Below are 12,999 nucleotides of genomic sequence, written 5' to 3' on the forward strand. Positions count from 1 at the left end.
CTGCAAAATGTAATTTATAACACCCTTCTAGAAAATGCCATGTTCATTCATGTATATGCTATTAAAATAGAATAAATTACATTTAAGATCCTATTAAAGTCACAGAAATCACTATGAAATCTTTGGGATCACATTCTGGTGTATCTAAAGTACTAGGGTCAATGTAATTATGATAATGAATGGTGGTCATTTTTTATCATAACAATGAGGTTGCTGTTAGCAATCTGGGGTTAGCATGTAGATTTATTCTTATAAAAAGACAAGCATTGTTTCACTATGAGAAATGATAAAAATAGTAATTAAAGTCCTGAGTTAATTCTTAGGCAGATTAATACTGCAAGACATACAAGAAGGATTGCTGTGGTTCGGAAATGGAGAACCAGTGTTGATAGCCTGAGAATGAGGAAAGAGAGAGGAATTTGGAGACTATATTTGGTGTTAGGTTCACATTTCTCTCAAGCTGGCAATAAGATTATTGTCTGTGAGAATCAGGCATGTTTATATAAGACCTGGTAAAAAAAAATTTATGCTTTTGGTTTCCTCTTCACAGTTTTAAAGAAGTACGTGAGAAATATTCATCAGAAAAAAGCCATCTCGGGGCAGCGGCAGGGCCTGCCTTGTATTGCACCACTCCTGACCACAGTGGAGGAGACACCACAGATCATCTCTGCCCGAGTCCGAGGACATTTTCCAAAGTGGCTCAATGGCTACCTGCTTCGAATTGGACCTGGAAAATTTGAGTTTGGGAAAGATAAGTAAGCCTCGATTTTGGAGAACAATTTGGATTTCTTGGCCTGGGCCGGTTCTGTGGAATATGCATTCATATCTGCCTCTTCTCTCTGAAGCTAACGTTGCCATTCAATCTTTTTGATTACAGATAAGGAAATTGTAGCTTAGAGGAGAAAAAAGGAAACTTAATTCTTTTTTTTTTTTTTTTTTTTTAAAAAAGATGACCGGTAAGAGGATCTTAACCCTTGACTTGGTGTTGTCAGCACCACGCTCACCCAGTGAGCAAACCGGCCATCCCTATATGGGATCCGAACCCGCGGCCTCGGCGCTCCCAGCGCCACACTCTCCCGAGTGAGCCACGGGCTCAGCCCAAATTCTTTTTTGAAAGTCCTGCTTTTTCTGCATTGCAGAATATTGTTAGTTTGAAGCCCTCTGTAGGTTTATGCCAAAAGAGGAGAGGTGTCAGAAGCTATCTTTGTGACTCCCGAGCTGTTTCACCACGAATTCCTGAAGGAAGGGCAATGTCTTATACCACTCTCTTCCTCACCCAGTACTCACCAGACACAATGGCCTGTTTCAGTTCCTCAAACTAGCCACATTATTTTTGCTCAGCATCTTGGCATTAGCTCTCTCACCTACATTGCCTAATCTTCCCAAGTCTGATTCTTGTCATTCAGATACCAACTCAAAAAACAAAACAGAACAAAGCAAGATATGAACTCAGATCTCACATCCTTTGAGCCTTCCCTGATCTCCCAATCTAAAACACAAGTATTTATTATATTACCTATTTTAATTCTCTACAGAGCAATATCAATGTCTAGTATTTTTTTGTTTGTTTATTTTTGTGTTAGCTGCGTTCCCCCCCTGGAATGTAAGTTCCATGAGGGCAAGGAGTTTCTCTAGTTTACCCTGTATCCCCACTATATAGAACAGTGACCTGCACCTAGATAACACTCAATAAATAGATGTGAATAAATGAAAAAATCAATAACTCTTTAGTATTTCATTTCTCTGTGTGTCTACTAGGGACATGAAGTGATGTGAAGAAATCCTTATGGCCAGGAAGGACTCTGTTTTGTTTTAAACATTTCTAAATATTAGAAAACTTTTGCCTTGCTTTAAAAAAACTTCACACTATCATAAGCCTTTTTATCTGTGTTACTAAAAAGTCTGAATGACCATTATCTTTAACGGCAGAATGACATTCCAGGAATCATTGCCTTTAAAAAAAAATTACAGTAAAATATATGCAACATAGAATTTACTATCTTAACCATTTTTTTGTTGTTGTTTTTGTTTTTTTGGGGGGGCAGATGGCAGTGACCTTGGTATTAATCAGCACTATGCTCTAACCAAGCCAGCACTTAACCATTTTTAAGTGTAGAATTCAATGGCATTAAGTACATTCACATTGCTACCACCCATCCACAGAACTCATTTCATCTTGCAAAACTGAAATTCTGCGCCCATTAAACAGTAATTCCCCATTCTTCCTTTCCCTCAGCCCCTGGAAACCACCATTCTATTTTGTTAGCTATATCATCCCCGTGGGCTTGGTTGAAATCTGATCATGGTCCCACCTTGCCTCTGCAGAAGTTGTTGGACACAGAACATGAACTAGGGGCATTTCAAGATATCTTCAATTAAGATATGTATTTCTTAATATTCCAGATATTTTAACTTGCAGAAGTTGTTGCATCTTGTCTTCACCGAGCAATAGATTTACAAAATGATCGTGCTGGAAGGAAATAAAATGCAGTGTTTTTTTTTTTTTTTTTTTCTTTAATTTTGTTTTTCCCAGCTGATGCGAGAAGCCCTTAAGAAATTACTTTAGAAGCTACAATGGGAGTGGGGTAGGGAGGAGGTTAGGGGGTTGTGTGGTAGGTGTTGTGGGGGAGGCTTGGAGGTGAAGAAAAAGAGGGAGAGTGAACTACTAGAGTAGTTGTGCTTTTCCTCATTGAACGTATCTGTTTTTTACACAAGTTTAATTCTGAAGAGTATGAGGCAAGGAGAAGGAGAAGGAGAGAAAGGGGAGGGAAAGAAGGGAAAACTACTAGTCCAACCCTCAGAGTTAACAGCCTTTTGCAAAATGCATATGGGATTTTATCTGCTGCAGAAGTAGAAGCTCTAGTACATTGTTAAAACCAAGCAGCAGAGCCACTCAGGGACTGGGCTTTCACCACAGGCCTCTATTAAGATAAACATCTTTGTGGGAGAAGTGGGTGTTGTCCTTCAAGTGTCTATTTTGTCCTTCAAGTCAGTTTTTGCAGAGCTGGCAGTAAACATTTGTAGCAAAAGCAGGGTCTTGCCTCTGTTGGGTGAAAAGTACAGATATCTTCAGGTCAAAGGGAGACTCAATTTACTGGTTGGATCCCCAGATTAGACTTAAAAGGAAGGGCAGAAACCCTAAGAAGGGCAGTGTAACCCTTCACCTGTGTGTAAGAATAGCCTCCACTCATTTGTGAAGCTCTGATAACTCTGTTAGATGCTATTAATAGATCTACTCAACATGCATCCTAGTAGTGACATGCCAAAGTCCTTTCTTCAATTAAAGTTTTTTAAATCAGTGATTTAATTGAAGCATTCTTATCAGTTTTTTAAGTTATATGAATCTGGGCAGAATAGTAAATAGCCTCTGCACTTTAATATCTACTTGCGTCTTGGGAGGACTTCAGGATCCACTATCATGATAGTCTAACCTTCCAGTTCCTGGGCCATCCCCACTTCAATGATTGTCCCCCCCCCTCCCCCCGTGCCACTTCAACGAGACCACATACTGAGGCCACACCTGGAACTTGCTCCTCAGAATTTCCGTACCCCTGAAATCTTAAACTCTGAAACTTACTCTGTGCTCAAAACCCCAATTTTCACACTCTTTCATTCCCATTACACCTATTTTTCATTCCCTCAGGTTCTCCTCTCCTTACTAGTTGCTACTGTCTCAGCGTATCAGCTGTCTTTGGATTTCCTCTCCCTGGCCCAGACTCCATTCTCAGTCACTCACAGACACTTTCACCACCACCCTCACTTCCTTTGCCCTGGGGATCGCTGCCTCTCCTCTGACCATTTCCAGTCCTAGATGACCCCGTTCTTGCTTTCCTCCGCTCATGGCCCAGGCCTGCTGAGCACTTCTGGCACAAATCACATAACCTTGCTGACTGACTCAGTCACAAAGTGCTGATTTCCTGCCCTGGCTGAGTACTTGGCTCCGACAGCACATCTCTAGCAGTCACTGGTCTTCCCAGCTTCCCACAGGGTCTGCTCCCAACCTGTGCCTTTCACTGTCAACAGATAGACTGGCCCACCTCATCATAGCTAGAGGGGCTATTGGATTGAACTCCTTCAGCTTCCTTCTCCCCCCTCACCACATTCCTCCACATAGGGTCACACTCCTGATCAGAGGAAGTGGCCCTCTTCCTCTCCTCTGACACCTCGCTGCGTCATCATCTCTCCCCATTCCCTTTCCTGCCTTATAACTTCTGATAGTTCGCCTTACTTTGTGGGTGAAAGACTCCCGCAGTGGGTAGTCAGTCAGTTCAGGGAGACCCTCCCAAGGAACAGCGAGACCACGGCTTCGGATGCAAAAACAAGAGGTTTATTGAACACACAGGTACCCGGGCGACTCAGTCTTTCGAAAGACTGGCGCGCCGAGTAGAGCTCCTGGGTCCTTTTTATAGCAAAAAGCGCGGGTACAGAAGCGAGAAGCAAGTTTAATTGGTCAGTTCAAATAAGCGCGGGTACAGAAGCGAGAAGCAAGTTTAATTGGTTAGTTTAAATCAAGCCAGGGGTGAACTTCGGTCAAGTGGGAGTCCTTGAAACAGCTGAGGGGCACTCTTGAAACTTTAACTGACTTGTCTATTTCTGGGAACTATCCGCCCTTGGCTCCGGGCTGGGGCCCAGGTGCATAACTGCAGATATCTCAGACCTGCCCTCTTGGCTGTACTTTCCCTATACCCTTGTAAAAAGCACTTCCTTCATTCCCCCATTTCTCTTGTGGATCGCTCTAATCTTAGAGCGGAGTTAAAAGTTATTTTCATTATCTATAGTCTGATATTTTTGTCTAAGAACCAGGACTTTAATTGTACTTATTCTATCATTGATGAATTGGACTAACCTGTTGATGACACAGGGCCCCAGAATGAGCAACAGAAGAAGGAGTACTAGGGGCCCGGCGATGGTTGATAGTAGGGTAGTGAACCAAGGGGAGCTATTGAACCAACCTTCAAACCAGTTTTGATCTTTTTGGCGCTCTAACTGTCTTTTATCTAGTCTTTGTTTGAGTTTGGCCATGGTGTCTCGTATCACACCTGAATGGTCTACATAAAAACAGCACTCCTCTCTGAGGGCCGCGCAGAGGCCTCCCTCTCTTAAAAACAGTAAGTCAAGGCCTCGCCTATTTTGGAGTACTACCTCAGATAGAGAAGTCAATGAGTCCTCTAACTTGCTGACTGAATCCTGGAGGGCCCGGAGGTCAGTGTCCATGGCAGTCTGGAGCTCGGTTAGGCCCCGCTGGAGGTCTATAGGTCCTTTAATCAGAGCAGCCGAGCCGGTACCTATACCTGCCACAATTCCCAGTAGGACAGCTAGGGTAAGTGTGAGAGGTTCTCTCTTAAACCTGGGATGAGGGTTGTCATAGGCCTGCAACAAAGTTTCTTCAGGATGGTAATAGATGCGAGGAATCAGCTGAACCTGGACACAGAAATCCTTAGACTGATTAAAAACTGAGAGGGAAACGCAAGGGGTGAGACCGGTGCTGCAAGCCCACCAGCTATGGTTGGAGGGGAGAAGGTACTGATGGTCCCCGGAGGAATTGATGGATAGGGTCTGGTTGCAAAGATGTTGATGGGTAGAAGGTATTGTTCCTATACATAACCCTTGTCCTGTGACCTCTGTGAGAGTAAGCTTTCCCTGGGTCCCCCAACGGCAACTCTCGGCGCTGGTATAATTGGCCTCTCCCAAAAAGGCTATTCCTTCATAGTAGGGGGGGCTTATGGCCAGACAGAGCCAGCAATGCTCTGTGGCGTTCGGGTTGGTGGCATTTAGAGCTAGGAAGGCCCCCTGTACAAGACCAAAGAGCCTGTCACCCGTGGTGGGGGGTAGAGTGCCTGGTGATAGGAGGCTCTGTGTAGCAGTGCTCCTTTGTGCCGCGGGGGGTTGCCTGCTAGTCATTGGGAACAGCTTGTTGCTAGGAGGTCCCTGTTCTGCAAGGACGGGGTCGGGGCCCACTGCCACAGTTGGCATATTGGTGATATCTAGGCGAATGGTGAACAGTACACCTGGATCGTTTCCCGTCAAATAGAACCTTAGTCCCCAGGTTCTTCCTTGTGCCCAATCTCTGGAATTTTTTCCTTTCTCTGTGAATTTTATTTTAAGGGGGTTACACCAGCCGGAGTTGTCACAGCTTTTACTGCTACCGTTACGTTCTACAGTTATGAGGTCCCATGAGGAACTAGGTCCCCAGTAGACTGTCCCCGTGGTTTCACAACCCCATTCTTTGCAATATAGGGATTCCAGCCCTCCGCACCTTCTAGCTTCTGAAAGGGTCCGGCCATCCCGGGGGCACACGTAGAAGGGGGAAGCGGCAAGCCTGTTTCTAGCTCGGGGATAGCTGCACCCTGGGACCCCCCAGGTGATCTGATTATAAGCTTTTGTATAGTCTGAGTCAGGGGGTCTGATCTGGGCCTTGGAGGCCGATACACTGGATCCCGGGATATCCCAGGTTTCAATACCCGCCGCCAGGGCACATACATCAGGTTTAAGATCGGGCCACCAAGTCCAAGGAGGCTGGGCAGCCTGTTTGACCCAGACAACGTCTCCAGTTTGGGACAGTACCTTCCAGGTGAGGGTCACAGGCCGGTGAGGGTTCTTACCCGGTGGACTCATTTTTCCGCCGCCGAATACGCAGCTTAAGAGGATGATCAGTCCTTTCCAGCTCCCAGGTCTCGTTTGGTGCCGGGGGTGGTGCAGGCTTGAGATGGGAAGCATGGACCCAGGCAGCGATGCCATCAACTTTTACTGCGGTCGGGGTGGTCAGCAATACCAGATACGGGCCTTTCCACCGAGGCTCAAGGTTGCTGGGTCGATGGCGTCTGACCAGCACTCGGTCTCCGACCTGGAACGGGTGGGGGACAGCTATGGTACCGGGCTGATATGCCTCTTTGATCTGGTCCCAAATCTGGGTCTTCACAACTTCTAGAGCCTTTAAATGGGTAAATAAGACAGGGAGAAAATTATCATCGGGACCCAGTGTTTCTCCCATCTCAAGTATGGGGGGGGTCCCCCGTAGAGGATTTCATAGGGAGTTAGACCGTACTGGCCAGGGGTATTCCTGGCTCTGAACAGCGCTAAGGGAAGGAGGGCCACCCAGTCTTTTCCACCGGTCTCTAAGGCCAATTTAGTTAAGGTCTCTTTGATGGTTCTATTCATTCTCTCTACTTGACCTGAGCTCTGGGGCCTATACGCACAATGTAACTTCCAATTTATCCCCAGTTGTGTGGCCAGTCCCTGGCTTTTTTACTGGTAGCAGAGGGGTGTTCCAGGGCGACTGGCAGGGCACTAAGACCCCTAGGTCTAAGAACCTTTGGATGTGGGGTCTGATGCCTTCCCGGGCTTCTTTAGTCATTGGATACTGTCGGACGGCCACCGGTGAGGCACCCGATTTCAGCTCTACTACCACTGGTGGGACTTGATTGGCTAGCCCCATGCCTGCCCTTTCTGCCCATACAGTGGGAAAAAGCTGGAGCCAGGACGGGTCGATAGAGGAGGGAACTGGCTTTTCATGTAGCCGGTATTCTTCTTCTAGGTTTAGGACCAGGCACATGGTAGAGTGATCTCCCCATGTTACTTGTGGGCCCTCTGTAGAAAACTGGATTTGAGCTTTTAGTTTGGTCAGGATGTCCCGGCCCAACAGAGGAGTAGGGCACTCAGGTATGACCAAAAAGGAATGGGTCACTTGCTTATGTCCGACCCTTAAAAGTCTCTGTGTGGTCCAGGGGTAGACTTTGCTGCCGGTCGCTCCTACTACGACTGTCCGCCTGGACCCTACCTTCCCCATGGGTTGGGTCAGTACCGAATGTTCAGCCCCGGTATCGACCAGAAACTCGATGGGGGTCCCCTCCACAGTCAGTGTTACCCTAGGTTCGGGGAGGGGGTCCGAACCCCGACTCCCCTAGTCATCTAGGGATAGAACCTTGGCTTCTCTGATATTCTTTTTCCGGGGACATTCTCTTGCCCAGTGACCCTTCTCTTTACAGTACGCGCATTGGTCTTTGTCTAGAGGGGGTCTTCCATCCCTAGGTGTTTTCTTTGCCCGGTTGCTCAGGTTCCCTGTCTGCCTATCTCTAGACCCTCTTTCACCTACCACTGCGGCCAAAATCCTAGTCAAGTTTTTTTTTTTTTTTTTTTTTTTTTTTTTTTTTCTTTTTTTCTTGGCGCCTATCGCGCCGTCTCTCTCTCTCTTCTGTCTCTCTTTTTTCTCTTTCTTGTTTTTCCTCTTCTGTCTCTCTCTTGTGGTACACCTTTTCTGCCTCTCTCACTAAATCTTGTAAGGAAAAGTCTTGGAGCCCCTCTAGTCTTTGTAACTTTTTCTTGATATCTGGGGCTGACTGGCCGATAAAAGCCATGGCAACTGCCGCCTGCTGTCCCTCAGAAGAGGGGTCAAACGGAGTGTATCTCCTATATGCCTCCATCAGGCGTTCCAAGAAAACCGAGGGGGGTTCTACCGGTCCCTGCAAGACCTCTCTTACCTTAGCCAAATTGGTGGGGCGCCGGGCTGCCCCTTTGAGACCTGCCACTAGAGTCCGGCGGTAGACCAGGAGACGCTCCCTACCTGCAGCTGTGTTGTAATCCCACTGAGGTCGGTTGAGGGGAAAGGCGTCATTAATGAGGTTCTCGAGTTGAGTGGGGGCCCCGTTGTCCCCAAGGACATTTTTGCGGGCCTCTAGGAGAATCCTTTCTCGCTCCTCAGTGGTGAAAAGAATCTGTAGGAGCTGTTGGCAATCGTCCCAAGTGGGCTGATGAGAAAACATAAGAGACTCAAGGAGTCCCGTGAGTCCTGCTGGATTTTCAGAAAAAGAAGGATGGTTAGATTTCCAATTATAAAGATCTGCTGAGGAAAAAGGCCAATACTGCAAAGGGACCAAGCCACTTGGCTCGGCTGGGGGCCCTATGGCTCGGAGGGGCAAAGCTACGGTGGAGTCAGGACCCGAGTCGCCTTTCGGACTGCGAGGTTGGCGGCTCCTAGTCCCTGCAGCCGGTCCTTCAGGGTTGGGGTCACTGGGTGCTCGTCCTGGTGCCGATCTGTTTGGTTGAGGGGCCAGAGGGGGCAGCGGAGCCGCCGGGTAAGGTGGGGTTTCAGAGAGAGAAAATAGGTCATCTGGTGTCGGGAGGACGGGGGGTTGGGGAGGGGCGGAAGGCTTCCTTGTAGGTGGCCTTTGAGTATTTTCTGATCCCGAAACAACAGCGACTTTGCTGGAGGGTGGCACCCAGGGAGGGGGATTCTGGGCGAGGTCTTGCCATACCACGACATAGGCAACCTGGTCCGGGTGTCCTCCGGTCTCCTGAAAAACAATCTTTTTAACTGCAAAAATGACAGTAAGATCAAAGGTTCCCTCTGGCGGCCAACCTACGCCGAATGTGGGCCACTCAGACGAACAGAAAGTCCGCCATTTTCCTTTTTTGATCTCCACGGACAGATTGTGAGCCCTGGTTTTGACATCTTTCCAATGATCTAGAGTAAGGGAGAGAGGCGTAAGGGCACCTTGCCCCATCTCGAAAATTTCCAATAGGGGAACGACGACGCAAAGACCTATCACAACTAAGACAAAAAGAAACCAGAAACGGCGACGAGACCGAGTGCCGTAGAAATAGAAGAAAGAGTCCGATGGCAGAGCGCGCCTCCCGAGACGCGGTGAGACCAAAACACAATAATCCTCTGCCAAGGGGTCCACCAGGCGTCCCTGGTCCTCCCCTGATCCTGGGACGTCTCCCAGGATTGCCGGGTGGTGAGCCCCCGAACACGTCTGTTCGCTACTCACACATCAACCCGGAACAAACCCGAAACCAAAATGTGCGCACCCTGAGGGACAGTCGAAATCACTGAGTCAGACACAGAGACGAGACACAGAAACGAGACACAGAAACGAGACACAGAAACGAGACACAGAACGACTGCTGGCCAGCTTACCTCCCGTTGGTGGGTCGGTGGTCCCTGGGTGGGGGTCTCCGATCCCGGACGAGCCCCCAAATGAAAGACTCCCGCAGTGGGTAGTCAGTCAGTTCAGGGAGACCCTCCCAAGGAACAGCGAGACCACGGCTTCGGATGCAAAAACAAGAGGTTTATTGAACACACAGGTACCCGGGCGACTCAGTCTTTCGAAAGACTGGCGCGCCGAGTAGAGCTCCTGGGTCCTTTTTATAGCAAAAAGCGCGGGTACAGAAGCGAGAAGCAAGTTTAATTGGTCAGTTCAAATAAGCGCGGGTACAGAAGCGAGAAGCAAGTTTAATTGGTTAGTTTAAATCAAGCCAGGGGTGAACTTCGGTCAAGTGGGAGTCCTTGAAACAGCTGAGGGGCACTCTTGAAACTTTAACTGACTTGTCTATTTCTGGGAACTATCCGCCCTTGGCTCCGGGCTGGGGCCCAGGTGCATAACTGCAGATATCTCAGACCTGCCCTCTTGGCTGTACTTTCCCTATACCCTTGTAAAAAGCACTTCCTTCAGTGGGATGTCGTGGTGCCCAGGACCTGGAGTGAGAACTGAGTTCAATTCCTTGTTCTCTCCTTTACCAGCCCTGTGACTGTGGGCATGTTGTTGCTCTCAACCTTGGTTTCCACATCTGTAAAATGGGAATAATAGTTCCTCACAGGATCAATGTAAGGGAAAAACATCTATTCATATATATATATGAAAAGATCTGATATGTAGCACAGTATTTTTGAGCACCGTATCTGATATGTAGTAAGTTCTCAGTAGATGGTAGTATCTCATTTGCATAGTTATTACCTCATTTGCAAACTTGTATATATGTACTCTCAAACATGTTTCACCCATCCCACCCCCATCTCTTGATCTCTAGACCTGTATTTTGCCAACCCTGACTGTGGAACATTTCTACTCTGTTTTTCTACAAATAACTCAGACTCTTGTTCAAAACAACTGTTTGCTTTTCCCCAATACTTGCTCTTTATATAGTCTCAATCTTAGAGCATCAGCCAGCCAGTCATTAGGGCCTGACTCATGGACCCTCTCTTTTTGTCACTGCCACATCCTATCAGTCACCTATCACTTGTTTCTGGAATTTTTCCTTCTCTAACCACTGCTGCTTCAGTTTAGGTTCTTATCTTTCCTCACTTGAGTTATTACCTGGTCTCTTCGCTTATCCATACTGAAGTTATTAAACATTCCATCTGTCAAGCATATGAAAGAAAAGACCAAAAGATAAACCCTTTTAAAAGCAAAGCCACAGACTTTTCCTTACAATTATTCCATGTTCCATCACTTAAGTAGATTATTTCTAGTGTAATCATATGGACAAAAATGATTATCCAGGAAGGTTAGTCATCTTGTTTACTTTAGCATAATCTTGATAAATTTGAAAAATTTTAAAGTAAAAGTAAATTTAATACATTTAAGATATGAAGATAACTATTTCTAAAAGCTTAGGAATTCATTCAAATTTGGTAAATGTCAAGCATTCCATATCCTATCATGCTACTCTCTTAGCCATAGGGTAAAGATCAGAATTATCTTAGGATTCACCATTGTAGGGTTTCTCTTTAGCCCTCTAAAATGAGAACTTTTTGACAGGGAATGAGAATCATGGGGTGAGGGTCAGGAAAATGTAAGTTGCTCTTTCCTGTTGTATCCTAGGATGTACTCAAAATTCTATCCTCTCTTAATTTCAAGCTCTCTGACTAATCAGATTGCGCTGGGAACCCATCCCATTTCCTTACCTCTATATCGGAAATGAAGATATATCAATCACTCCATCTCTGATTTTGACCCTGTGCTTTTGTTTTTCTATTTTTTTCCTACTGTTTTCAGATACAATCATTGGTTTGATGGAATGGCTTTGCTTCACCAGTTCAAGATGGAGAAGGGCACAGTGACATACAGGAGCAAGTTTCTACAGAGTGATACGTATAAGGCCAACAGTGTTCGAGATCGAATTGTGATCTCAGAATTTGGCACACTGGCTTTCCCAGATCCATGCAAGAACGTTTTTGAACGTTTCATGTCAAAGTTTGAGCTGCCTGGTAAGCAGCCTTTAATATGCCCAGAATTTGTAGGTGATAGTGATTTTTCTTTTTTTTGTGTGTGGCAGCTGGCTGGTAGGGGGATCCAAACCCTGACCTTGGTGTTACAAGGCTGTGCTCTAACCAGCTGAGAAATTGGCCAGCTCTGATAGTGTTGATTATTTAAATAATTATGAAACATGACAATCTAAAAAAATACAATGCTTGAAAATAGAACTTTTTTTTTGGTGTGAGAGGATGTTGAAACTGCTTTCTCCTCCTGAGTGTGTGCTTGGGGTCTGCTAAAGTAAGCCATAGTGCTTAAATAACTCTAGGATTTCCTTTCAGCCATAACCGACAACACCAATGTCAACTATGTGCGGTACAAGGGTGATTACTATGTTAGTACTGAGACCAACTTTATGAATAAAGTGGACATTGAAACTCTGGAAAAAACAGAAAAGGTAATGTATAGGTTAAAAACAAAAGAACAAAGTAGATTCTAAAATTTCTTTTCATTCAAAATACTTTTTAGAGTAATAGGTATCTGAGGAAGAAATTGGAGTCTTAACCACACTAAACACAAAGTCATCCATTCATTCAGGTCACCTTCACCCTCTGTTCTATTAGAATGATTAGAATGGACTGTGGGGTTGGGTTTTTTTTAAAAGATAATCCTAAAATCCTTCCTTAGTCCTAATATCTGAAGGCTAGGGTAAAGGAGAAGTAGAACAGAACTGATCTACTTTGACAAGTTCATGTTCTTACTAGCTACAGTTAGTATTGGACTGGAGGCGGTCTAGACCCATATTGTCTTCACTTAACACATTAATTAGAAATAAAAATTCAGATCAGAATTTGAATTTGAATTCTTATGCTTATTTTTGAGCTTTCCTGTCATCTTGGGCAAATCTGTTCAGGTTTCTTTTTGTTGGTGGTGGCAGGTTTTTGCTTTTTGGTTTTTTTGGTCTGTTTCCTTTTCATTAGTGGGAAAAATGATTTTGATTTCTCAGAGGTAAAAAAATTAGGGCTTA

At 45.8% G+C, this 12,999-nt stretch overlaps 1 protein-coding gene across 5 annotated transcripts in view; it reads left to right on the top strand.

Moving 5' to 3' along the window:
* BCO2 (beta-carotene oxygenase 2) overlaps nt 1-12,999 on the top strand; it is a 44,420-nt gene that overhangs the window by 6,850 nt on the left and 24,571 nt on the right. For 4 of the 5 annotated variants that reach the window (XM_063093260.1, XM_063093261.1, XM_063093262.1 and 1 more), the window contains exons 2-4: nt 551-755; nt 11,775-11,986; nt 12,314-12,429. In XM_063093260.1, coding sequence (XP_062949330.1) covers nt 551-755; nt 11,775-11,986; nt 12,314-12,429 — 533 coding nt within the window. The remainder of the gene's footprint in view (nt 1-550; nt 756-11,774; nt 11,987-12,313; nt 12,430-12,999) is intronic. The other variant, XM_063093264.1, reaches the window with a different exon arrangement.

The sequence above is a fragment of the Cynocephalus volans genome, chromosome 4, assembly GCF_027409185.1.
Source record: "Cynocephalus volans isolate mCynVol1 chromosome 4, mCynVol1.pri, whole genome shotgun sequence".
NCBI lineage: Eukaryota > Metazoa > Chordata > Mammalia > Dermoptera > Cynocephalidae > Cynocephalus > Cynocephalus volans.